The sequence below is a fragment of the Gastrolobium bilobum genome, unplaced genomic scaffold, assembly GCF_033153095.1.
Source record: "Gastrolobium bilobum isolate Gb01-03AN ecotype WA unplaced genomic scaffold, APGP_CSIRO_Gbil_v1 utg17055, whole genome shotgun sequence".
Classification (NCBI taxonomy): domain Eukaryota; kingdom Viridiplantae; phylum Streptophyta; class Magnoliopsida; order Fabales; family Fabaceae; genus Gastrolobium; species Gastrolobium bilobum.
In genome coordinates, this window is record NW_026899394.1 from 402137 (window position 1) to 426692 (window position 24556).

A 24556-nucleotide genomic window follows, 5' to 3' on the forward strand; every position below is an offset into this window, starting at 1 on the left:
AATGATTGGTGGTCAAATATAGAATTTAATTATTCATTTATTTGATAATGAGCTACAAAAAACTTACAACACATGAATGATAATTCACAAATCATAATCATGTTTCTAAGTAACATTAGAATCCGCATTTGTTATCTCTCATTCTTGCCTTAGAACTGTAGTGGGTCAATTTGTTAATTCACCCTCCATTAGTTAAACTACCAGCAAAGTACTACATTTGCAAGAAACAGAGACATTCATTTCCATATTTTACAGTTGGTATTTGATTCATTCAATGTCATATCAACTTCCTTGGTTCCCAGAGGAGTACAAAAACATTATCCACCCCAAATATAAAAAATCACGTTCACCGAGTTTCTCTAAGGTTCATGGTGGCTATTCTACTTATCTCAACCTGTTGATCCTCTATTTGACTCACAGTTAGGGAGAAGTCATTGCTTGCAAATGACATGGTGTCTTCTTTCACAGTGCTCCTTTGCTTTATCCTCAATATACCCTGTGAAACCTCACCTATAGAGGGGCGTTTCAGAGGTGATTTGTGCAAACATTTGTGTGCAATTTTAGCAAGCTGCCTCACTTCTTCAAGGTTGCATTTTCCCACAAGTTGCTTGTCAAGTATCCCATCTATACCATCATGATCCATTGCAGCCTTGCAGTAAAAGAAAAATCAACATATGCAAAAGAAATTATCAGTCTACAGATTTATAACACTAGCACTGAGAATTGAAGACCAAGCAGTTCATTTCCAAAGCAAAAATAACTTACAAGGTTGATATATTCCATCAAATTTTGATGTGGGTGAATGGCAGTGATGAGCTCAAAAATTATTATACCAAAACTGTAAATGTCACTCTTCATGGTGAACTTGCTTGTGGAAATGTATGCTGGGTCCATGTAACCATATGTACCTTTAAGGCCAGAATTATGGTCATCAAAGATCTCCTCCTTTGAAAGCCCAAAATCAGAAACCTACATAATCATTATTTTTGGAGATAATCAGTTCCTAACAAGATAAGGAAGATATTGTACATTATATTGTCATCATGTCTATACTAAGGGTTAGACAGACAACTTTGATATCATATAACAAGAAATGATGACCATGTTTGATTTGATATAATATCAAAATTTTAAGAGAATGAGTAAAAAAACTGATTATTAAAAATCAATGGTAGGAACAAGCTTACCTTAGCTCTCATTGAGTGATCTAGCAATATGTTGGCAGATTTCAAATCGCGATGTATGACGGGTGGGACTGCCTGTTCCATGCAAATTCGTATTAACCAAAGACATTTTCACGTAGTATAAGAGAAAATATATCATTGTAACATACTCCTTCATGAAGGTATTCTATTCCATGTGAAATATCAGCAGCAATCTGCAACCTTTCATCCCAACTCAATTCCTTTTCTTCACCTACACACGTGCAGAGGATCAACTGCTCTCCATAGAGATTAAAGACAACTTTATTTGTTATATTGAAAAGAAGTTTCTGTATATTGATTTTGAATAATTTACATGAGTGAGTATTTATACAAGAAAAAATCGCTAAGAATGACTAAGCGATGACTAATCAATCCTAATCACAATCAATTCTAATCAATCACAATCAATCCTAATCAATCATAATCAATCCTAATTAATAGGAAATAAAAACGGAAACATGTTTGGATTCTGATTTTCTACACTCCCCCTCAAGTTGGGAGGTAAATATTGATCATTCCCAACTTGCCAATCAAGTCTTCGAATGCTGGACGGTGTAGGCCCTTGGTAAGGATATCTGCCGTTTGCTCTTTGGTTGGAACATATATCAAACGCACACTTCCATCATCTAATTTTTCTTTGATAAAGTGACGATCAACTTCCACGTGCTTTGTTCGATCATGATGCACAGGATTTTGAGCAATGCTAACAGCTGCCTTGTTGTCACAATATAGTTTTATTGGTAGGGAATATGAAATCTTCAACTCTTGAAGAAGTCGTCTCAACCAGATTCCTTCACAAACTCCATGAGATAAAGCTCGAAATTCTGCTTCAGCACTACTTCTTGCAACCACTGTTTGCTTTTTGCTTCTCCAAGTAACAAGATTTCCCCACACATAGGTGCAATAGCCTGAGGTAGATCTCCTGTCTACTAATGAGCCTGCCCAATCTGCATCAGTGTAGATTTCAATTGTCCTTTTATACCCCTTTTTAAAGAATAATCCTCTTCCTGGAGTATTCTTGAGGTATCTAAGCACCCTATAGACTGCACTAAGATGCTTCTCCTTGGGTGAGTGCATGAATTGACTAATCATACTCACCGCAAAGGCAATGTCAGGACGCGTATGAGATAAGTAGATTAGTTTACCAACCAATCGCTGATATTGTTCTTTATCCACCTCATTCCCATCTTCAATACCTAACTTGGTATTAGGTTCCACAGGTGTCTCAGCAGGTTTACACCCTAACATTCCTGTTTCCAACAAAAGATCTAGAACATATTTTTTTTGTGTTAGAGTGATGCATGTTTTGCTCCTAGCAACTTCCATACCAAGGAAATATTTGAGAGTGCCAAGGTCTTTGAGTTCAAATTGAGCTGCTAGAAATTTCTTCAAGGTGTTCAATTCCTAATATCATCACCTGTAAGAATTATATCATCTACGTATACAATAAGAATAGCAATTTTACCATCCTTAGAGTGTTTGTGGAAGAGAGTATGATCAGTCTGTGCTTGAATGAAGCCTCTTCTTTTGACTGCTTGTGTGAATTTGTCGAACCATTCTCTGGGAGACTGTTTCAATCCATATAGAGACTTTTTTAGTTTACACACTGATCTATTTCCCTTTTCAAAACCAGGTGGAGGATCCATATAGACTTCTTCATGTAACTCACCATTTAGGAATGCATTCTTCACATCTAACTATTGCAGAGGCCAATCTAGATTGGCAGCAAGAGATAAGAGAACTCGGATGGTATTGACTTTAACAACCGGAGCAAAAGTCTCATGATAATCTATCCCATGAGTCTGAGTGAAACCCTTTGCAACCAATCTTGCCTTGTATTTGTTGATGCTATTATCTGCATTGAATTTTATTGTAAACACCCATTTGCATCCTACTGCCTGTTTTCCTTTGGGTAGGGTCACTATCTCCCAAGTTCCATTTCTTTTTAAAGCATTCCTTTCTTCAAAGACAGCATCCCTCCACTTTTGATCATTGAGAACCTCATGTATATTTCTCGGTATCTTTGTACTATCCAACATAGTATTGAAAGCACGAAACCCTGGGGACAACTTTCCATATGAAATATGATTAGAAATAGGATGAGTAGTACAAGATCGAGTACCTTTTCTAAGAGCAATGGGCAAGTGTAGATCATTTTCACCATGACACTCAAGTATTGGGGTGCTGGAACTAGAACATGGTTCAGAATCCTGGCAGTGTAGAGGCTCTGGGTTATTCACACTTTGAGGAGGCTTTCGCCTGCTATAAACTTGTCCCCATTTTGAGGAGGCTCCTGATGGTGAGGATTCTGTAGCTCCCCCTGTTTCCAAAATTAGAGGTAATACCGTGGCATCAGTAGGTTCCCATGACTGATCTTCATCTACTCCTATCTCCCCCTGAAGAGAAGTCGAGGAGAAGAAAGGGTCATTTTCAGAAAAAGTGACATCCATAGAGACAAAGACCTTACGAAGAGAGGGTGAATAACATTTATAGCCACGTTGAGTAGGAGAATAACCAATAAAGACACACTGGAGAGACTTAGGATCAAGCTTAGACCGTTGATGGGAGGGAATATGGACAAATGCAACGCAACCAAATAACTTGAGAGGTAAGAAGGAGACACCTCGGAAGGAAGGGAAGATACGAACAAGACTAGAAAGAGGAGACTGAAATTTCAGAATGCGAGATGGCATTCGATTTATTAGATACGAGGCAGTGAGAACTGCCTCTCCCCAAAGATATTTAGGAACACTCGTGGTAAACATAAGAGCCCGAGCAACTTCAAGGAGATATCGGTTTTTTCTTTCCGCAACTTCGTTTTGTTGGGGTGTGTCAGGACACGAGCTTTGGTGAAGGATGCCATGTTGGGAAAGATATTCTCCAAGAATAGAGTTAAAATACTCTTTGCCATTATCTGTACGAAGAATTTGTATAGCAACTTGGAATTGGGTTTGAACCATGGCATGAAATTTTTTAAACACGGATGCAGCATCGGACTTATCCTTTAGAAGATACACCCAACAGACTCGAGAATGGTCATCAATGAAGGTAATGAACCATCGAGTACCTGAAATATTTTTAACACGGGCGGGACCCCATATGTCACTATGAATTAAGGAAAATGGGGAAGAGTCATGGTGAACTTTAGAAGGATAATGAGCACGAGTATGCTTGGCAAGTTGACAAATATCACAAGAAAACAAACTTGGACTTTTATGAATAAATAAGTTTGGCAACAACTTCTGAAGATAAATAAAATTTGGATGGCCTAGCCTACGATGCCACATCATAACATCATTACATGAATCAAAAGGAAACATAGAGTTTTTTTCTACGAAAACAGCTTCATGAGTCACATCCTCCTCAAAGTAGTAAAGTCCTTCATCCTCTCTAGCACTGCCAATCATCCTCTCCGAGTCCTGGTTCCTGAAAAACACAACCATGTGGAAAGAATTTAGCAAAGCAATGCAACTCAGAGGTGAGCTTGCTAATAGAAATGAGATTACAAGTCAGAGAAGGAACATAAAGAACTGATGTCAAAGTAATCAGCTCAAAAAGTTTAATGGTTCCGTGTCCCGCAATCTGGGAAAAACTGCCATCGGCGATCTTGACCCGAGAAGGTTCAGAATATGGAGTGTATGAACAAAACAAGCCAAGATTACCTGTCATATGATCAGAGGCTCCAGAATCAAGGATCCAATGATTTTGACTATCAACATGGAAAGTTGTACCTTGCTGGACCACATGACTAGTGGCCTTAGGAGGTTGAGTCAAAAGTCTCTGAAGTTGTTCAAACTTAGTCTTGCTAAGAAAGACACCATCAGAGTAAGAGGAAGAGTGTTTTGAGGAAGCCATGAATAGAAAGAGAAGGGTTGACCGTTGATGAAAAATCAAGTTTTGTAAATTTTTGATCTGACCTCTGGAACAGGAAGGGGAGAAGCCGGCGAGAAGGTCTGTGCAAGTCGCGGCGGAAAAATACGTTGGGAAGGCGGCGCGTGGAGCTCACGCGCCGGAAACTGGCCACACGTGTGACGGCGCGTGGCGGCGCGTGCGGCGGTTGACGGCGATGGGTCCAGCGGCGGTCGACTCGTCGGATCCTTCTGAGTCGAATGGTCACCTCACTTTCTTGATCGGAGGTCAGTAGACTAGGTTTCTGTGTTGGACAGATTCAAGGAGGTGTTTAGGAGGTGTTTGACAGTGATGGAAGTGTTTGGATGGTTATTTCAGATTTGAATTAGGGTAGGAACGAACCTGGCTCTGATACCATATTGAAAAGAAGTTTCTGTATATTGATTTTGAATAATTTACATGAGTGAGTATTTATACAAGAAAAAATCGCTAAGAATGACTAAGCGATGACTAAGCGATGACTAATCAATCCTAATCACAATCAATTCTAATCAATCACAATCAATCCTAATCAATCATAATCAATCCTAATTAATAGGAAATAAAAACGGAAACATGTTTGGATTCTGATTTTCTACATGTTAAAACTTAAAAAGGTTAAAATTAAGAAGAAAAAATTTCTCTGCTATATCTGATCCAGAAAAAAGGTTAAGATATATGTTACATAATGATTTATTTAAAAAAGGTTAAAAACATGCAAGCCTTGATATAAAGCTATCAAATAAAAAAATCTTGAGAGGAACATGAAAGATCTTCCACTTACCATATAAAAGGTTTGCTAAGCTTCCATTACTCATGAAGTCATAAACCAATATACGCTGTCCTTTATCTATGCTGTATCCTACCAAATTCACAAGATTCCGATGATGCAATCTTCCTAGCAGAAGCACCTGGACCAACATCTCATTAAAAATCATAAAAAGTTTGACAGGCTTATCTGGTGAGAGGTGACTAGTGTTAAATTCACAATGTAGTCCTTGGAGTTGCTTAAATAATAATCAATGTGATTACTTTACCCCGTGGAAGTAAGTGATCATCCTGCCGTTTTAAATTAATAATGTATTGTGTCTGGCAAGACAAAACAACTTATTGCATCGGTAGGCTTTTATGTGCCAATGACAATGATCATATTGCACAAGACAAATACAAACTAAAATAATTTGTCAGATTATTTAGGAATAATTCGTTCCAAACCATAGTTCAAAGCAATTGGCACACTATACCTTCTGTGAATTAGCATAAGTGTGGTTAATTAGTATACCACTTCCCATTAAATCTCGACTGGCAAAGGTAGGGTAGAGGGCAATCTTTGTGTGCAGCCTTACCTTTATATATTTGTAAAGAGACTATTTCTCGGATTCGAATCAGTGTGACCTTTCAGTAAAAAAGGAGCAATTTTCCCACTATTCAAGGCTCGTCCTCTTCTGAAGTTTGGTTAATTATGAACAATAAACTCTTTAATGAACAAGGTAATAAAAGAAAGCATGGATTAGCATTATCTACATGGTTCCTTCAAATTTGTCATTTTGATTCAGGTCTAATCAACAAGCATCAGCCATCAAGCCATGTTGACTTGGTTTAATGCCTTTAAAAGTTAATGTTTGTCTCTCAATCAAAAGAAAACAAAGAAAAGTCTAGCAATGGCATCCTTTTCCAATATTATATAAATCAGTAGTGAATATTTAAAAGCAAAAGTCCTGCATTCCACAAACCTATAGCCTTATATCAACTGGCACCAAGTCCCTTTGGGACTTCTTGGTCCTAGCATGAAATCCTAGCCAGGCAGTTTGCCTACAATTTAGCCTACCATCTCAGCATCCCTCTATCCACAGCAGGTTATAAATCTCCTTTGCAACCAAAAAAAGAAAAAAGTTAAAAGTTATTCACATATACCTCTGTTTGGAATTCTTTCTCCCCTTGTTTGGAATTGGGCGAAAGCATCTTCACAGCTACCACCTCTCCTGTAGGCATTGTGGCTTTATAAACTGTGCCAAATGAACCTTGTCCCAATGTATTTGTGAAATTTTGTGTGGCCTTTTGAATTTCTCTGGAACATATAAAATGTCAGATATACCATTATAAATGTTAATGTCCCTGTATGTAATAGCTTTTTATCTGAGCAGTTCCAAGTCCTAATTTATCTTTTTCATACTTTCTTTCGAACTAATGTAAAAGGTATTGCCAACTGGTTGCTCTTACATAGAACAAAACTTCATCACAAAGTACAATAGAAACTTCCCAATTCCAAAAATCAAGTAATCAACACATTTTTAATTCAATAACTATATGATTTATGTAAAGAACCATTTCAACCCAAAACCTTAAGGTGTTGGATGATAGCTTTTTTAATGGTTTATATCATTCTTTAACACACCCCCTCACGTAAGAGTGGATATTGCACAAGCCTAATTTTTTTTTGGTTTTATCTTGTATTTATTTAATTCCACTTTCAAGCTCTAATACCATGTAAAAAAACCATTTCAACCCAAAACCTTAAGATATTTAATGATGACTTTTTTAATGCTTTATATTATTATCTCACCGTTTACATTCTCCTAGTAGTTATCTATAAATAGAGATACATTGGAAGAAAGAAAGTGTAAGACTCATGCCCAAGAGAGGAATGTACATACTTGTAGGAGTACTTTAGAATGCCTGATGGTGAAGCAAGTTTATCTTTATTTTGATGATTCCACCAAGTTGAATGGGAATTTTTTTGTAGATTTCCTGACCTTGAAGTGGCTATGGAACTGGTAAGAGAAGCACTGAATTCAGTGCTTGTTCCCAATCCATTTGTTCGTATTGGAAGAGTTGTTAAACTAGGCTCATTTGCAGATCGTCTAAGATGTACACTCTTCTTGTACCACCTTATGCCAAAACATATGAGGCAAGCTATCAAAACTCCAAGGGCCACACCAACAGAGACACAAATGATAACTAAATCAGCTTGACGAACCATTCTTCACCTCTCTTTATATTCAAACAATGTAATCATCTTGCACAAAACTAGCACTGGAGAGGTTCACTGTCACAAAGTTGACACAATTTTAGGTTAATTCAATACTTCATCTAGCTAGAACTGTCATAAATTAAATTGCTAATTTCGTGATAGAGATACATGGAGGAAAGGGTGTACTACAACCACAACCAACTTGAAAGATGAATCTCAACAAAAATGAAAAAACATCCAACTCTTTCTTAAAATCTCTGCACTAAAAGTGTGACACAAGCAAAGAACAAGACATGGACACCTTATTAAGGACAAAGCAATTCTTCAGATTTGATTATCCATGAATTTAAGGAAAGGCATGATAACTGCATGGTGTGCATATTCATATTTACTACTTTCCCTGACAGATACATCACACGTCAAAAGAAACACAAAACTTATCCTCTTCATGATTCACATAAAAGTTATAGAAGCAGGGTTCAGGAAACAGTTTACAATTCACAAATGACAAACCCTTTAAGAGCAACCGAAACCTTGTGATAATTTTGTTTTGTCTATTTATTTATTCATCAATTATTAACATATCAAAACAATTTTCCTCGTTAAAGATGGCACCCCAATAAGTTACTTTACTCTTAAAAACATCAGAAATGAAATTGTCCAGCAAAGAAACCCATCATCTTTAAAACTCAAAACCCACCACCCCAAATTCAAAAAAAAAGAAAAAAAATGATCTTTTCTTTTCAAAAAGCACATGATGAAAAACTCCCACATAAGGCCATTACCAACCCTGCAGAAGAAAACTGATTGTGAAGTTGACCCTTGTCTGGTTAGTTCTACTTGTACTATGAACTATGTGTGTTTATTAAGGTACATAGGCAATGGCATGTAACAAAGAGGTACCAAGTTGAAGAAGAAAGTAACTAACTGTATATGGAAAACTGAAAAAAGTGGAAGAGGTCTCAGTTGGATGCTTCATGCTTTGGAGCCGAAAGAAAGTTAAACACAAACGCGGATTTGGTGGGTATTCTTTCAACTTCAACTTTTCAAACAAAGTGGTTTTTGATTTTTGAACTTTAAAAAAAGGATGGCACTAATTCGCCAAAGCCAGTTATGTTATTACCAAAGAGTTTAAAATTTCATCTATTTTTTTAATTTTAAAAAAAAGCATGGCAGTCATTTTTTATGAATAAATAAACAATTTGGTCTTGACAAAAAAAAATACTAAAATTTTAAGTACACAATTGTATTATAGTGACAATTATTTTTAAAAAAATTAAGAATTTTAAGTTATAGATATATCAATCTATATTGCACCAACACTGATACGGGACACGAGATACGACACGACATTCTGATACGTTAATTCTAAAAAATAATAGATTTTGACATATTAGGACACCTTTTAATATTAAGTAATATTTTTAATTTATATAATATATATTATATTTTTAATATTCAGTAATTTAATAAAAAAATAAAGCTAAACTTATAATGCCCATAAATTTCGCAAAGAAACATAAGATATCCTAAATATTTATATTAAACTCAATAAAATGTTAATCATAATCTAACGAATCTAATAGTTGAAACTTGAAATTAAAACTGCAATGCAATAACAACATTCGAACCATTTTAAGTCTTTGTAACGCTGGTTGGAGTATCAAAAAATATCAAACATGACAGGTCAAGTATTTTGAAGTATCGATGCACCGTGGATATTAATAGATATAAAATTTAGTACGAAATCGAATTGGTTTAATAAAAATCTTAAATAAATGATGAAGCCTTAGCCGGTGATGTTGTGTTTTTAACTTTTTATAAGATCTCATTGTTGTGGGGCCCATCTATACTATTTAATTTATTTTTTTGGTAATCTCTATTTAATCTTTATTTGTGCCTCTTAATGCCTGCAGCATTGCATTTGCACCTTGTTTTTTGTTTAGTGTTTTAATAAATAAATGTTTGTTCCTTGTATGTAAACATATTTTGGCGTTTTGACGTGACTTACAATAAGTGATTTTAGTAATTAATATGTAACACGGAGGTACGTTTGTGGCTCTTCTTCTGCAGTTGCATTTATTTAAACTTGTGAAAAAGTATTTAATCTATTAAGAAAAAGTATTCATGGAACAAACAATTTTTTTATTTTAAATAAAAATTATTCTAAGTACTAAAGAATAAGTACACATCATTTAATTAAAAAAATTTGGTCTGAAGCTAATCGCGCTTTTTTTCCAAATTGAGGTAAAACATTGGGTTATGATTTGTTTTTTAAAATAGTTTTTTATTTTCTAAAATCAAAACTAAATTTTTTTTTTGAAAACTTATTTTTTATTTCATTATTTGAAAAACTCTTTATTATTCATTTTTGAATTAGAAATTTAAGAATATATTTTAGTTGATTTGTTCTTTTTTATTTTTGAATTTTTAAAACCTATTTTCAAAATAAAATTCATCAAACAAAGTTGTTGATATTTTTTTATCTAGAAAATAAATTTAGAAAATAATTATATAAAATAAATTAAAAAATAAATCAAACAGGCCTTATAATTTTTTGGGTTGTGTCGAGGAATGAGTTTGATACGGACAGTTACAGACGGCAGACCAGTAGTTAATTTGGTAATTTGGCCCACGACTTTTTTAATGTACTATTCATAAACGAACCCATGTAATTTATATATATATTTTTAGGAAAAAGTGTTTGTCCTTTTAAATGACATAACTTATATATTTTCACTCTCACAAAGAGGTTGGACCCACATCTTTATATTTTTTGTCCACTTTCTCTCCTCCTTTATTTATCTCTTTCTCTCACTTAAAATGACATAATTTTGCATCCTTTGAAATGATACACAATTTTCTCATATTTTTAAGAATAAGATTATATTGACAAACTTATAAACTACATTATGTTTGACCGATAATATTTTAATCAAGAGTGTATTACCAGTCAGATATAGTATAGTTAATTTGTAAACAAGAAAATTATAAATATAAGCTTCTTCTTTTTTTAAATAAAAATTTAGATGGAATTAGATGCTGGTTCTCAAATCCAGAGCTTAGTAGTAGTTGTTGAGTGCATTAATTGACGATGTAAAATTTTGCCATGTCAGAGCATTGCAATGTTGGAGGAAAAAAAAATCCATTTAGTAATGTAAATAGAAGTCTCAAATTCAAGTTAGTATATAAAGCCATTGTGATGAGGCATATATATATATATATATATATATATATATATATATATATATATATATATATATTGCTTAAAAGTTCAAAGTCATAATTCACATTCGTAAAGATATTATAACGATACACTTAATGTACAACGCTCAAACTGCATGCGTTCTACATATATATCTATTTTTAGTATATGGAAATAAACTAAACACCTTTTTAAGTCCTATGACTGCTTTTGTGACACATAAAAAACTATAATATAAAGCAAACCTATATTATATATATCTATCTAAGCCATTACCAAGGTAGTTAGTACTTAGTTTCTAGCAACTTGGTGCAAAACTGTGAGCCAGAAAATATATCTATCGATCTCAATTTCTAGGCTCATGATTATTGATGGGTGGCTTGTGACTTGGCCTTCCCTTATAATCCTTATATATCAGATTTGCAACCTCTTTTGCAGCATCAACAAGACTTTTGGTTTCATCTTTCGGAGCAGCACCTTGATGAGGTTCTTCAGACCTTGAGGAACTCTCTAAGCTGGCTTTAATTGATGGCACGCCATTGCAACCTTTTGCACACTTCACAAACTTGGTGAATTTCAAATAAGCCTTTGACCCCATTATCATATGCTTCTGTTTGAATTTAAAAATAATTAGGCCAGTAATATTGAATATATATGTGTAAAACAACTAGAGATTCATTATAGGATTATATTTATCTTATGTTGCATAAGATAAACAAATTTTCTACACACACAAAGTAAAGGTGGATCTCACATCTATTTTCTCTCTCTCTTCTTACGTGTGGGTCCCACTTATAATTTTATTTCTATAACATGAGATAATCAATTTTCTATAACATAAGATAAATATAACCCTTCATTATATATGAAAGGCTAACTTTTTAAATAAGAACTTGAGCCTCTATATGGAAAAAGAAAAAAGAGAGAAATTTTATGCAATATATAAATATCAGCAAATTAATAGAACCTGATGATCATTCTCTTGTTCTTCTAAGCTTCCGAAAGGCTTCTTCAAACCATCATTCTCCTTACCTGCTTTATGGAAGCAGACATAAGAGGAACCCTAAGTACAATTTCTTTGACAAGTAACACACTTTTAATAAGACCATTTGAGAATATATAATAAGATGACTTTAATTAAGTCGTAGACAACATTTTAGCATAAATATTTACAATTTTGGTTAACAAAAAGACAAAGATATTGGGTTTAAAAGTTTAGGAAAATGCTGCACATGAATTCACACAAATAAAGTATATACATGAAATCTACAAACAAGTTTCCACTAGCTAGCAGACTCACAAGGGCTTCAATTGCTTTTCACTCAGTTATGTTTTGGAAGGTGTTGCCTTGGCCCATGATAATCATCAGTGAAAGCTACAAAATCAGCCATTTTGAGCTTTCTTTGTTTAATACTTTTCTCCCCTTTACATTTTACAAATTTTTCTCCCTCCCTTTCATATTCACATATTCCATCATCAGAATAGGTTGCACCTGAAATCTTTGAAGTTCCTCCTTCATATGCTCCTTTTCCATTCTTAGAATCCATGCTTGTCTCTTCTTGTGTAGTAAGTTTCTTACCTCCAAGCCCTAGCTTCCTCATATGAACAGCTCCACCTCTCTGATCAAATGGTTCCTGCCCATGACTCACAATCATTATATATGCTGAAATCAAAATAACATGAAACAACATTGGAACAAGAGTAGTATTTCACATACCTTTTGAGCAGCCATGGCTGTAACTCCAGTCACCTCAAACTTGTTTTTGTCCCCTTCATAACCTGAAGTTACAATCAGAGAGATTTTAGCCATTTGCACCAAAAAGGGTATCTATTGAGTTCTTAATAATCATAATATTTTTTATTGGTATAAAATATAAATGACACACAATGATTAACTTTTTTTGTGATGTTTTTGGAAAATGAACTTTAATAATTGATTCAAAACATTTTTTTACTTGACCATGCAATCTTTAGTTTGATCTTTTAATGGAAAGTAATTAAATGGAGAATATTATTTTTTTACCTGGAACAACGCTTGGTGATGATGAGTCCCCTTGGACAGTCATGACCAAGAGATATACTAGTAAAAGGCTTGAGAGCACACTGAACTTCATCCTAGTGTTTCTTCTTCTCATGAGTATGTGTTTTCTTTTCTTAAACAACTGAAAGAGAGAAAACATAAACTAGCAGAACATGAGTTTTATAGAGGGTTCAAAGTTCAAACCCAAGTCAAAACTAGGGTTCCGACACCTTTTCTCTTAATTATTATATTATTCCTTGGTATGTTCAAAATTTTGGAAAGCTCAAAACAAATGTATAAATTAATAAAAAATAATAAATAGGTAATTTTTTTAATTGTAGGAATTATTTTATTTTATTGTATTTTTAAAATGGTGTTACTCAATCTCTGAAGTTTGAATGTGTTTATATGGCTGAAGCTGAACAAGCAGTCCGAAAAAGTTATAATTTGGTCTTGATTCGCATGTATATTGTCTGCTTTTCATGCTTGCTAAATAGCATAAAATTATACTAAATATTGTACGTAAACCAAGAAAAACTAAATATTCAAATAAAAAACAATGTATAAAATTGAACTTAATTAAGCAACAACAAAAAAACTAGTGTAATATTGTAATATTAACAAAATTGATTTTTTTTTTCATATAACTATTATTTGAATTTATTCCACCTCGTGTACAAAAGTCATCTCTGAACTAGCTAATCTTATGGAATATGATCAATCAAAGGAATTTTTAAGTGGACTAAATTTATTTTTAAGAAAATGCAATCAACTATATATATATATAATATATATATATATATATATAATATATATATATGTTATTATATAAATTTCATGCAAGAACACAATCCTTCAAAAATTGGAATGGAACTGCTGATGATCACTTTTCAAGTCAAACATGCCATGTAGGCTTGTAGCTATATATATAGGCCTGACCTAAGTTAGCATGTCTAAGATTATGCCAGCTCGGCGCTTATGGTATCTAATTTGTGATTGTCATGGAAACCATGCCTCCAAACTATCAATTATTCAATGAGAAAAATAATTGTTTCTGTGACATGTTGAATATAGATATCGAACCACCATCTTACCTCCTTGGAAAGATGATTCATTCAATTTACACAAAATGGTCAAGTCAGGTGAAGGTCTTTGTCAGAGATTGATACGCTGCAAATCAGTTAAACAAGAATGAGATAAGACAAAATCAGAGTTCTTTCATTGGATGCCTTATGCCTGTTTGGACTCATCTTTATTTCAGGGCAGAAATTTTAGTTATGTTGGCATTAAGCTCGAAAATATTTTCACAGGGAGAAGGAAGCAATAGTGTAACACAATAGTAGGTTAATATGTAGATCAATTTTGAAGAATTCTCCAAGATTTTTTTATATATAAAAAATAATAAAGACAAAAATTCAAAAACTGAGTCTAAGAGCCCGTTTGTTTGGGCTTCTAAAAAAAGTAACTTTATCTCTTCCTTATTTTAAAAGTATTTTTTATAAAAGTTAAAACTATTTATATTTTTATTAAAATATTTAGTTTTTGAAAAAAAAAATTGACTTTTAACTTCTGCTTTTTTTAGAGGTTAGAATTGTTAGCTTCCGAAAAAAAATAGGTTTTTGACTTTTTTTGTGACTTCTCTTTTTTAAAAAAGCAGACATCCAAACGAACTAAAAACGAGAAGTGTTTTTTTCTTGAAAAAAAAAACAATTTTTGAACAGAAAAAAACTCATCCAAACAAGCCCTAAGAGTGCGAACTTATATCATCTTTCTCTTAAATCTGAATGAGATACCATTGCCATCCCAGCATCAAAATAAAACTTTGACCGGAACTATTTCTTACTCTAAATTATTTCATATTTGATTACTTGAGTTTTTTTTTTTTACATTATTGATAATAATTTTAGAAAATTGAGTTTAATTGGGTCCTATTAATTTTTTTTTTATTAATTAGCAAAAATTTGAATGTATTAAACTATCATTCTATTTTGAACATATATAACGTAGAGTTACAACTTTGATCAAAGAGTGTAATTAAGTAATGAAATAAAATCATCTTCACAAATTTTGTAAAACATTATATTAGATAAGAATGGAGGAGGAAGGTAATGAATAACAAAGACGTAAAGGGGTAATCAAATTAAGAGCCACTGGAACATGGGCAATTGATTTTATGCATTGAACTGTGAAACCATATACATAGCCTTTTTTAACTACCAATGAAACCATTACTTAAACTTCAAACTTGTGTTTTGTACGGGTTTAAGAACACGAGGGCGTGACCTCCAACCTCATGCGAGTGGTCTCTTTTTGAGAACGGTGTATGGTATTAATTAGATTAAAACCAATGGCTATAATCTCATTGAAACAGCTTAGTTTATAGAATTGTGGAATACGTAAGAAGAGCATGCAAATATACTATTTCTTTCTTTTTCGTTTTCCTAGGTCCTCTTAGCTTCTTACCAAACTTAATGAGTCACCGACACTAAGCATATTACTGTACTGATTATAATCTATCTTCTATTGGAAACGGAAACCTTTATAGAAAGAAAATCACTTTAAAATATATATCTTGTTAGGTTGGTAATCCATTTTTATAATATTTGAAACTATGATATTTCGAAAAAGAAATTACATCCAATTTTTTAATGTTAATATTACGTTATAATTTGAATTTTTTTATGTTTCCTATATTTATACTTTAATTTTCATATAAGTTAATTTATGAGTGAACCAGTTAAAGTGGCTGCTATATATTTGAGGGCTTTAAAATATGGTTCAATTTTCAAAGAAATGAAAATCTGTTTAGCTTTTAAGAACATAAGCACATGCTGTGCCACCAAAACCGTAAATGGAAGCACTACAAGAGGACTATTTAACAACCCAATAAAAGATTCCCCACTTTATTTATCATTTCACTAATCTATTGACTCAAACTCTGACAATAGTGCTTCCACAATTTTGAAAAAGCCATTGTTGTCAGCAGCTTGCTTCAATATGCTGCTATATATTTCATATAGATATGGCCTTGGAAATTCAACAAGCATTCCTTGAGACTTGCTGCTCCTACTGCTACAATTATTGGATATGATGATGTTATAAAATCCCAATATAAACGACCATCATTTGATTTTACAATAGTTTCGCAATTCTTGAAGTATATTAATTTAGGATGCATGTACTCCATTTTGAAAACGATTAATTGTTGAACTTTAATCATTTCAATGTGTGATTTTATACTTATATGATTTGTATTTGCTTGAACCTTCCTTATTCACGTGGGATGAAGGAAAATATAATTTCATTTGAAAATTTATCGTTTGAATTGTGACATTATTTATGTAATTATAGCTTGGTAGGATTAGTATATGAACTAATAATTACATGATCATTTGTTTCAAATAAGCATGCCATTTTCTTTTTCTTTTTTCTTTTTCTTTTTTTAGTTTGTCATTTTCTCGTAGTTATTTTTACTAAATAAAATGAACGAAAAAATTACTAGAATAACAATATTTTAAACATTTTAATAAAAGTTAACTTAGTTCAATGCAATATAATAGATATTGTTTGATAACTTCTTTAATTTTTATGCAGTATCCCTAAACAAGAAAATAAATATTTTAAAGCGTGAAAACACTGAGCATATATGCGGTCGAGGTTTACAATCATTGGATTTATTTATTTTTTTGTGACTTTGAGGACTACAATTTGAGAGTTTTGTAGGACAACCCTATTTTAGAATGGAGGAAGTCTAATATAATTATGGATATTGGGTAACCCAAGGATTGTCAATTATTATAGTTTTGTTGCAATAGCCTAATTTTGACCAAGAAAACTGATGCCCAATGCTCAGTGTGAATGAAGTTCACCTATCTTGAAAACTTATTGGTATGTGAACAAAGAGCATGTGAATACTTATTAGGTATGCGTATAACCTGCAACATTAGAAATATTACAGAAAATAAAATGTTACCTAATAGTTTGAAGAAGAATATGCACATATAAACATACGTAAGAATCATTACCCCTTCAATTTTCTGTGGCACCTGACAATCAAAGAGTCATGCAAGTAAACTGTCCAATTTCAAGCCCACCAAAAAAAAAAAAAAAAATCTGTCCTAATTCACATCAATATCCTTCGTCAAAGAACCAGCACGTGTTTAAACATCCACCAGTGCTAAAATATGAAACTAATGGATTAATAAGTAAAATAAATATACCAAACTCCTACAGAACAAGAAATAACAAATTATATATTGAATTCTTGTAGTTCTGGCTATATTTTGATCCCCATATAGGCTTATTTTAGACTTCACAATTTCTTATGGTGGTTGCAGTTTTTAGTGTCAAAAACCAATGTTCTAAAAAAACTTAAGTTCTTATATGAATATCAAAATTGATTATACTTTGCTATCTAACCCTTTGGACTTGAAGCTTGGTCAATGTTTATGCACAGGCTCAGGCTAATTTTATATCATGCTAAAAATAATTTCATTAAGAAAATTGGGAGAAGCTAGGATCAAACCTCCAACCACTTGGTCATTCAAGCTATGATACCAAGCCAAGAACTAATTAACTCTTCTAACTAATCATTGAGGAAAATAGCCAATTTAAGCATTTGCACAAAAATGACCATTCATCGTGATGCACTCAGCTGTAAGTAAATTAAATTATATATATGACTACTGTCCAAACTGCTCATTATAGAAACCTCGGCTTCCTGAAATCACAAGATACATTATGTTTCTGCAAAAGAACACTCCGCCTCAGTCTAGGCCCAAAAAAATATTCAAAAGAAACTGTCAATAGTTTATCTTAAACGCAGAAATCACTGAGAGATCTGAACCCTTCCAATTAAAGATTGCAAGGGCATACATAAAAGAATGAAAATGGGTATACATAGATCAATTTGCACAAAGTTACTAATGATAGAATCTATAGAATAAATTCAGGAAATCAACTAAAAAAAGCTTCAAATGAGTTATATTTCCAACTTTCAACCATTACCATGGCCTATCAATCCACAATTTTAGAAACAGTGGAATGAAAACTTCCAAAACTTCGCTCTTGACTAAATTTGACACAGAACACTACTAGATGCCTGCATAGAGGTGAGAGGGAGAGAACGCTGAAATGAAAACATTACAGAAAACAATGATGGTAGCAAGAAATAGCAGATCTAGCATTCATTTGAATATCATATCTCAACTTTAAACAGTTTTTTGTATAACATCAGAGACTAGAACAACAGTATCCATAAATAACAAATAAGTAAGATGAATTTTATAATCTGATCAAGATCACAAAATTACAGAGTAAATCATGTTCTTAATCAGTTTTTTTTAATTAAAAAAAGGGGGGACAAAAAACAGCAAGTGGGGAAGAACCCATTTACATGAGAAAGTTACATAAGGTTAATGTTCAAGACAAGCTTTAAAACAGTTACATTAAACTGGTAAGCCAGCGAGCATGGAAGCAGTTAATGTTTAAGATGCACAATTTCAATGCCCTGAAAATTCCAACTGTTGTGTAGAAGTTTATAAGCTTTCTGGGCAGTACACATCAACCAGTCACGTTGTCACATTACCTCTTGCATTGTGTTTCACCTTCAATTCCATTCACAAAATCTGTCTACGGAACTGCACCAGTATTGACAGTCAGGCATGTTCTTCATAGTAACTTATAAGATATTTAACCGATAAACAAATCAGCCCATTGTGAAGAAATAACATTTTGAATGGTTAGAGATTATGTCATTGCAAAGAAAGCACATCAAGAACAGAATCACTGGTAGAACTCTTTTTTGTAAATGTTGATGTACATCTGACATCATGTCATAAGACTGTAGCTTAGTAGATAGAAGCATCAAACCTTGGCTCATAGAAACAAACTTGATTGTTGTATGACTGAAGAGCACACCCACCAATCCAAGACCAGGTCTTTTTATCCACGTCAAATAGAAGGCCCTTCCCTTGGTTCCAAGACGTGAAACAGATTAAATTATCCTGCCCAAAGCATTCAAATCTCTCAGCTGATAATCTCAATAAAGCACGAAAATACTTGGGGGGCATCCTACTGATCTCCACCCACATAATTTTGGCATGATCCAATTCCCAAATTCTCATACTCTGTAGAGTGCTATAAAGGCCAATCCTTCCAACAAGAAAAAGACGCTTCTGGGTACCAGCAACCAAATAACCATCCAGTAATGATCGTGGGAATTTAGCCGGAATATGTTCCCAACGACCTGTGTCTAGTCCATACATCATCAATCCAAGTGGTGAAAGGGTTTCCAAGTACAATCTGGAGTCACAATATGCCATCTTCGAAGAGCAGAGATTAACTGCTGGCATAATCTGATGAACTGACCAACTGTCTGCCTTTGAATCATAAACTTCAGTTGGCAATGACTTGTCACCATATATATCGTTAGTGGCGATCACTTTAAACGATTGATTGGATCGATCAACAACCATCATCAGTTGCCTTTGCTGATTATAATGCATACTAGGCAGTGTCCTCCAAGTCTGAGTGAGGGGATTACAAACCACGGTTTTAAATGTTAGCCCATCGCACCCAGAAAAGCAAACAAGGCCACCAGAAGAACCAACTAGCCAGAATGCCCACTGAGGCAAAAATGTGAAAGGTATTCTATACCAAGTTTTCAGGGGCAAGCTGAAGACTGAACATTGTGGGATCTGCGAGTTCTTCCAAAAGGTAAGAAGACAAGGCCCATGTGATGGCACACTGGAATGGAATTTGAGAAAATTACTGTCTTGAAGCAGTGAATTCCACCTTTTACACACAGAACGAAGCCGAAAAATCTGAAATGGAGGGACCCTAGCTAAGATCTCATGCAACAAATCCTCAGGCAACATTGCCCATATATTATCCTCCATCTGAACATCAGCATGTACAGCTTTACCAAATGTAGCAAGTGTTTCCTCATCCAAACCTCTTGGTTTGGTCTTAACAACCTTCTGCCTCGAAGGGCTTGTGTTCCTGGACCCAGCACGACCCATTGGGCTAGTATTCCTCGACCCACCACCCCTTGGAGGAGAAGCTTGCTTACAGCATCTCCCATCTCCACTAAGAACCCCCCCATTTTCTACTGATTGAGCAGTACACACTCCAGACCCTGATTCAGAAGAATGCCCAATACAATCCATGTTCTCTCTATTATCATTCAAACCCCCAAATCAAACAAAATTTCAGATTCAGACTTCTTTTCCACCCTCACACCAACCAAACAATATAGACAGATAACGTTTCAATCACTGATACCCCACATCACAAAATTCTGAAGCAATACCAAAAAAAATTCCCAGATCAAGATCCAAAATTCTCATTTACAGTTAAAAAGAAGATCTCCAAGCCCAGATAAACATGCACAAAACTCAATCAAAAAAGCTTATTTTTTTTAAGCAGAGAGCAGAGAACAGCAAACAGTAGCTATGGTGGTGGTGAAGATAATCAACTACCTCAGATTTTGGAACCATGCAGTCTCCATTGACGAGAAAAACCTTGCTAGAGCTTGAAGAGCAGAGATTCTGACATCAACATGGAAGAAGGAACAACCTAACTAGGTTCGGGTGGTAGTCTCTCTCTCTCTCTCTTCCGTTGGATTTGATTTACTTTGTCACAATTTGACAAAGGCAACAACAAAATTCAAGATTACTATGTGGTACTTATTGCAGTTCTCGCTGTGTTCCTGTGCGAACAAATCCACAATCCTCACAAGTAAGTTATCGCCACGTCAGTGTGCTCTAATTAATTAAGTAAATGGGTTTTATAAGAGTTATGTTGTAGGAAAAGTGATTGTGTTATGTTATAGAGATTCGTTTTGCGTGCCGAAGTTTTTTTTTTTTTTTGCTGCGGGCCCCACAAAATATTGTGTGTGTAGGAAAATTTTTGTGGTCATGTTAAATGATAGATGATAAACCCATACTATATTATTATTATTAATTATTGTTATTATCAATATCACACTTACTTTATTTCACTATTAGATCGATTATATTGATTCATGATTATGATTTAACTTTTTAAAAATCTTCTTTCTTCTTTTTATGTTTATTTCTATTTTTGTATAGTTATGATTCCTCATATTTAATACTTTCACATTAAATAAGAAAAATTATAATCATACAAGAATAAAAATAAATTAATCGTTGGATCAACATAATTGATCTAATTATAAAACAAAATGATAATAACATTGATAATAATATTAATTGATAGTAACAATATCATATCTCATACTTTTATCCTTCAATATCCCCTATATTACTTTTGAAAGACAATACTTGAATTTAGTTAGAAATTTTTTTATCATTAATTGTATTGAGTTTAATGTTTTTTATATTGTTATCTTCTACACATACATAAAAGTATATTGAGCTCATATTTTTTTTCTCTTTTCTCTTCACGTAAACTCATATGAGCTCTACAAATTTTTACATTTATATAAGAGATAAAATTATCTCGTACAATATAAAAAATATTAATTTAATTGTATTTTACCGATTTACTTTTTTTCAATGCTATGTTAATTGCTTTTATTTAAATTTATGTTGACATCAATGACAAAACCATGAACATAGGTATGAATGATTATTACCCCGTGATTAAAAAACAATCAAGGATTCGGCAGTATTCATGATGAGTGTATGATTATTACTCAATTTATATTAGGCGAGATGCACCAACCCATGGATCGTTTATCGGACGGTCAATATTCATGTATGACTATACATGTAAGAATATAAATGAAGTTTGGTTGATGTTGGGTCCACCATTGGTGGTCCATTCAAATGATGTTACACTAACTTGTGGTTGATCGTTGCTCTGGGTTAAACAAATTCAAGAAATTCCAAATTTTATAAAACTGTATTCATAAATGGAATCATTTACTCCGTTTGAATCCTTCGAAGACGTTTCCATTAAAGCAAATGAAAATAATTTCCATACAACTTTAGGGGAATATGGTTTTTTTATTATTATTTGAAAACTTATTTTTTATGATTTTTTTTAAATAAAAGAAGAATAACACTTTTTTAACTTTTTTTCCCTTCATTTTATGAATTTTGGTTTCACTTCAAATTATTTTCACAAATCGTCATCGCGGTCATCACTATTACTGCTATTATTATCATTCTTGTCGAAATTACCAAGATTTCAAATTTTATTTTTGAAAAACATTAATCAATCAATTTTTTTTAACATTTGTATCATATAAAATAATTTAAAAAAATATTTTATATAATAATTTTCAGAAAACAGAATTCAAACATGCTTCACTTTCTGATTTGCTTATTCTGTGCTCAGACCATGACCCCCCCTTCCCATTGTATTATCTACTAAAATAGAAACCTTTTTCAAACATATACCTTTTGGGTTGTCTTGTTGTTTGTAATGCATTATAAATAAAATATAAGGGAAGTTAAGGGAATGGAATAAAATTAAAATATTTGTTAGAATTTGAAGACTGAAGAAATTTCATGGGCCCAAAAAACTAGAAACTTCTCACTTGTGAGGATGACAAACAAGCAAATATCTTCAATGCATATATCCTACCAATAATGTTTTGGATTGTGGCCTAGAGCCCAAAACCAATCCTGGGCTGCAAGTTATTTATATCGTTTTTGTTTCTTGCCACCCACAATCCACCACTTTGATTTCAACTGACTGACTTTCCAAACTTCTTTTATTCTATGAAATTTCTCGAAGGTAACAAATCAAAGTATAAGAATAGCAGTTCCAGTAATTTCATCCATCAACAACTGGAACCATCTAACTTGTATTAGCCAGGTTATCTCCAATCTTCAATCTTTTTCCCTGAGCTTTTCATTTGATTTCTATAATTCTTTCATTGTTGCATTTGGTTGTTAGGGATGGTGGTAGCTCCACCAAGATAACAGTGTGGCGGACCCAAGTGGCTAGCACCCTTATAATGGTGGATTCCTTATATGTTTCTAAGTTTAGTGGTTATGATGGGGAAAAATGATAGTCTTATAACTTGGAAGAATCTTTAACAGATTGTGTCTGAACCTGCCTCTGATTGAGGTAGTACCCATAAGGCCTTAAGGCACAGTTATCTCCTCACAATGAAAGCATTACCTAAAGCTTGTACCTTTGCTGCTACCATATGCCTTTTCCTTTAGGACTTAGGCAACTGTCTAAATTATTTGTTTGTTTATCAGTTTTTTGCATTATTTGATATGCATTTTTAAATATGGAAGTCATGAAAAAACAAAGAGTCACATGTTATGAACCATGTGAAAGGTCATTCATAATCCATGTGAAAGACCATCCACCTTTAGGTCTTAGGAAACTGTCTCAATTATTTGTTCGTTTATCAGTTTCTTGCATTATTTGATATGCATTTTTAAACATGGAAGTCATGAAAAAACAAAGAGTCACATGTTATAAACCATGTGAAAGGTCATTCATAATCCATGTGAAAGGTCATCCATAACTCATGTGAAAGGTCATCCACCTTTAGGGCTTATGCAACTGTCTCAATTATTTGTTCGTTTATCAATTTGTTGCAGTATTTGATATGCATTTTTAAACATGGAAGTCATGAAAAAAAATAGTCACATGTTATGAACTATGTAAAAGGTCATTCATAATCCATGTGAAAGGTCATCCACCTTTAGGTCTTAGGAAACTGTCTCAATTATTTGTTGGTTTATAAGTTTCTTGCATTATTTGATATGCATTTTTAAACATGGAAGTCATGAAAAAACAAAGAGTCACATGTTATGAACCATGTGAAAGGTCATCCACCTTTAGGTCTTAGGAAATTGTCTCAATTATTTGTTCGTTTATCAGTTTCTTGCATTATTTGATATGCATTTTTAAACATGAAAGTCGTGAAAAAACAAAGAGTCACATATTATGAACCGTGTGAAAAGTCATTCATAATCCATGTGAAAGGTCATCCATAACCCATGTGAAAGGTCATCCACCTTTAGGGCTTAGGCAACTGTCTCAAATATTTGTTCGTTTATCAATTTGTTGCATTATTTGATATGCATTTTTAAACATGGAAGTCATGAAAAAACAAATAGTCTCATGTTATGAACCATGTGCAAGGTCATTCATAATCCATATGAAAGGTCATCCACCTTTAGGTCTTAGGAAACTGTCTCATTTATTTGTTCGTTTATCAGTTTCTTGCATTATTTGATATGCATTTTTAAACATGGAAGTCATGAAAAAACAAAGAGTCACATGTTATGAACCATGTGAAAGGTCATTCA

General features: G+C 33.3%; 3 protein-coding genes across 3 annotated transcripts; all 3 read right to left on the reverse strand.

The window, feature by feature from the left end:
* Window positions 1–346: 346 nt before the first annotated feature.
* LOC133290202 (calcium/calmodulin-regulated receptor-like kinase 2) lies at window positions 347–9024 on the reverse strand. Its single transcript, XM_061488260.1, has 8 exons — window positions 8993–9024; window positions 7748–8139; window positions 7008–7161; window positions 5878–6004; window positions 1334–1416; window positions 1188–1259; window positions 766–969; window positions 347–649 (listed from the first exon to the last, which is right to left on the reverse strand). Exons 2-8 carry the CDS (start codon window positions 8071–8073, stop codon window positions 347–349), a joined length of 1269 nt encoding a protein of 422 aa, XP_061344244.1. The 5' UTR covers window positions 8074–8139; window positions 8993–9024.
* Window positions 9025–11615: 2591 nt separating this feature from the next.
* Window positions 11616–13404, reverse strand: LOC133290203 (uncharacterized). Its single transcript, XM_061488261.1, has 5 exons — window positions 13293–13404; window positions 12987–13048; window positions 12762–12903; window positions 12237–12301; window positions 11616–11879 (listed from the first exon to the last, which is right to left on the reverse strand). The coding sequence occupies exons 1-5, from the start codon at window positions 13402–13404 to the stop codon at window positions 11616–11618; spliced, it is 645 nt and encodes a 214-aa protein (XP_061344245.1).
* Window positions 13405–18557: 5153 nt separating this feature from the next.
* Window positions 18558–20929, reverse strand: LOC133290214 (F-box/kelch-repeat protein At5g15710). The gene has a single exon (XM_061488273.1). The coding sequence runs from the start codon at window positions 20456–20458 to the stop codon at window positions 19139–19141; it is 1320 nt and encodes a 439-aa protein (XP_061344257.1). The 5' UTR covers window positions 20459–20929; the 3' UTR covers window positions 18558–19138.
* Between the last annotated feature and the right edge of the window lie 3627 nt (window positions 20930–24556).

Excerpts from the sequence above, each read along its gene's own strand:
- LOC133290203 (XM_061488261.1), bottom strand. The coding sequence starts at position 13,404 with ATGAGAAGAAGAAACACTAGGATGAAGTTCAGTGTGCTCTCAAGCCTT. Across the intron at positions 13,049-13,292 it reads ATCACCAAGCGTTGTTCCAG|GTTATGAAGGGGACAAAAAC; the intron begins GTAAAAAAATAA and ends TTGTAACTTCAG. Across the intron at positions 12,904-12,986 it reads CAGCCATGGCTGCTCAAAAG|GAACCATTTGATCAGAGAGG; the intron begins GTATGTGAAATA and ends AGTCATGGGCAG.
- LOC133290202 (XM_061488260.1), bottom strand. The coding sequence starts at position 8,073 with ATGGTTCGTCAAGCTGATTTAGTTATCATTTGTGTCTCTGTTGGTGTG. Across the intron at positions 1,417-5,877 it reads CTTAGCAAACCTTTTATATG|GTGAAGAAAAGGAATTGAGT; the intron begins GTAAGTGGAAGA and ends GCACGTGTGTAG. Across the intron at positions 970-1,187 it reads ATCACTCAATGAGAGCTAAG|GTTTCTGATTTTGGGCTTTC; the intron begins GTAAGCTTGTTC and ends ATGATTATGTAG.
- LOC133290214 (XM_061488273.1), bottom strand. The coding sequence starts at position 20,458 with ATGGATTGTATTGGGCATTCTTCTGAATCAGGGTCTGGAGTGTGTACT.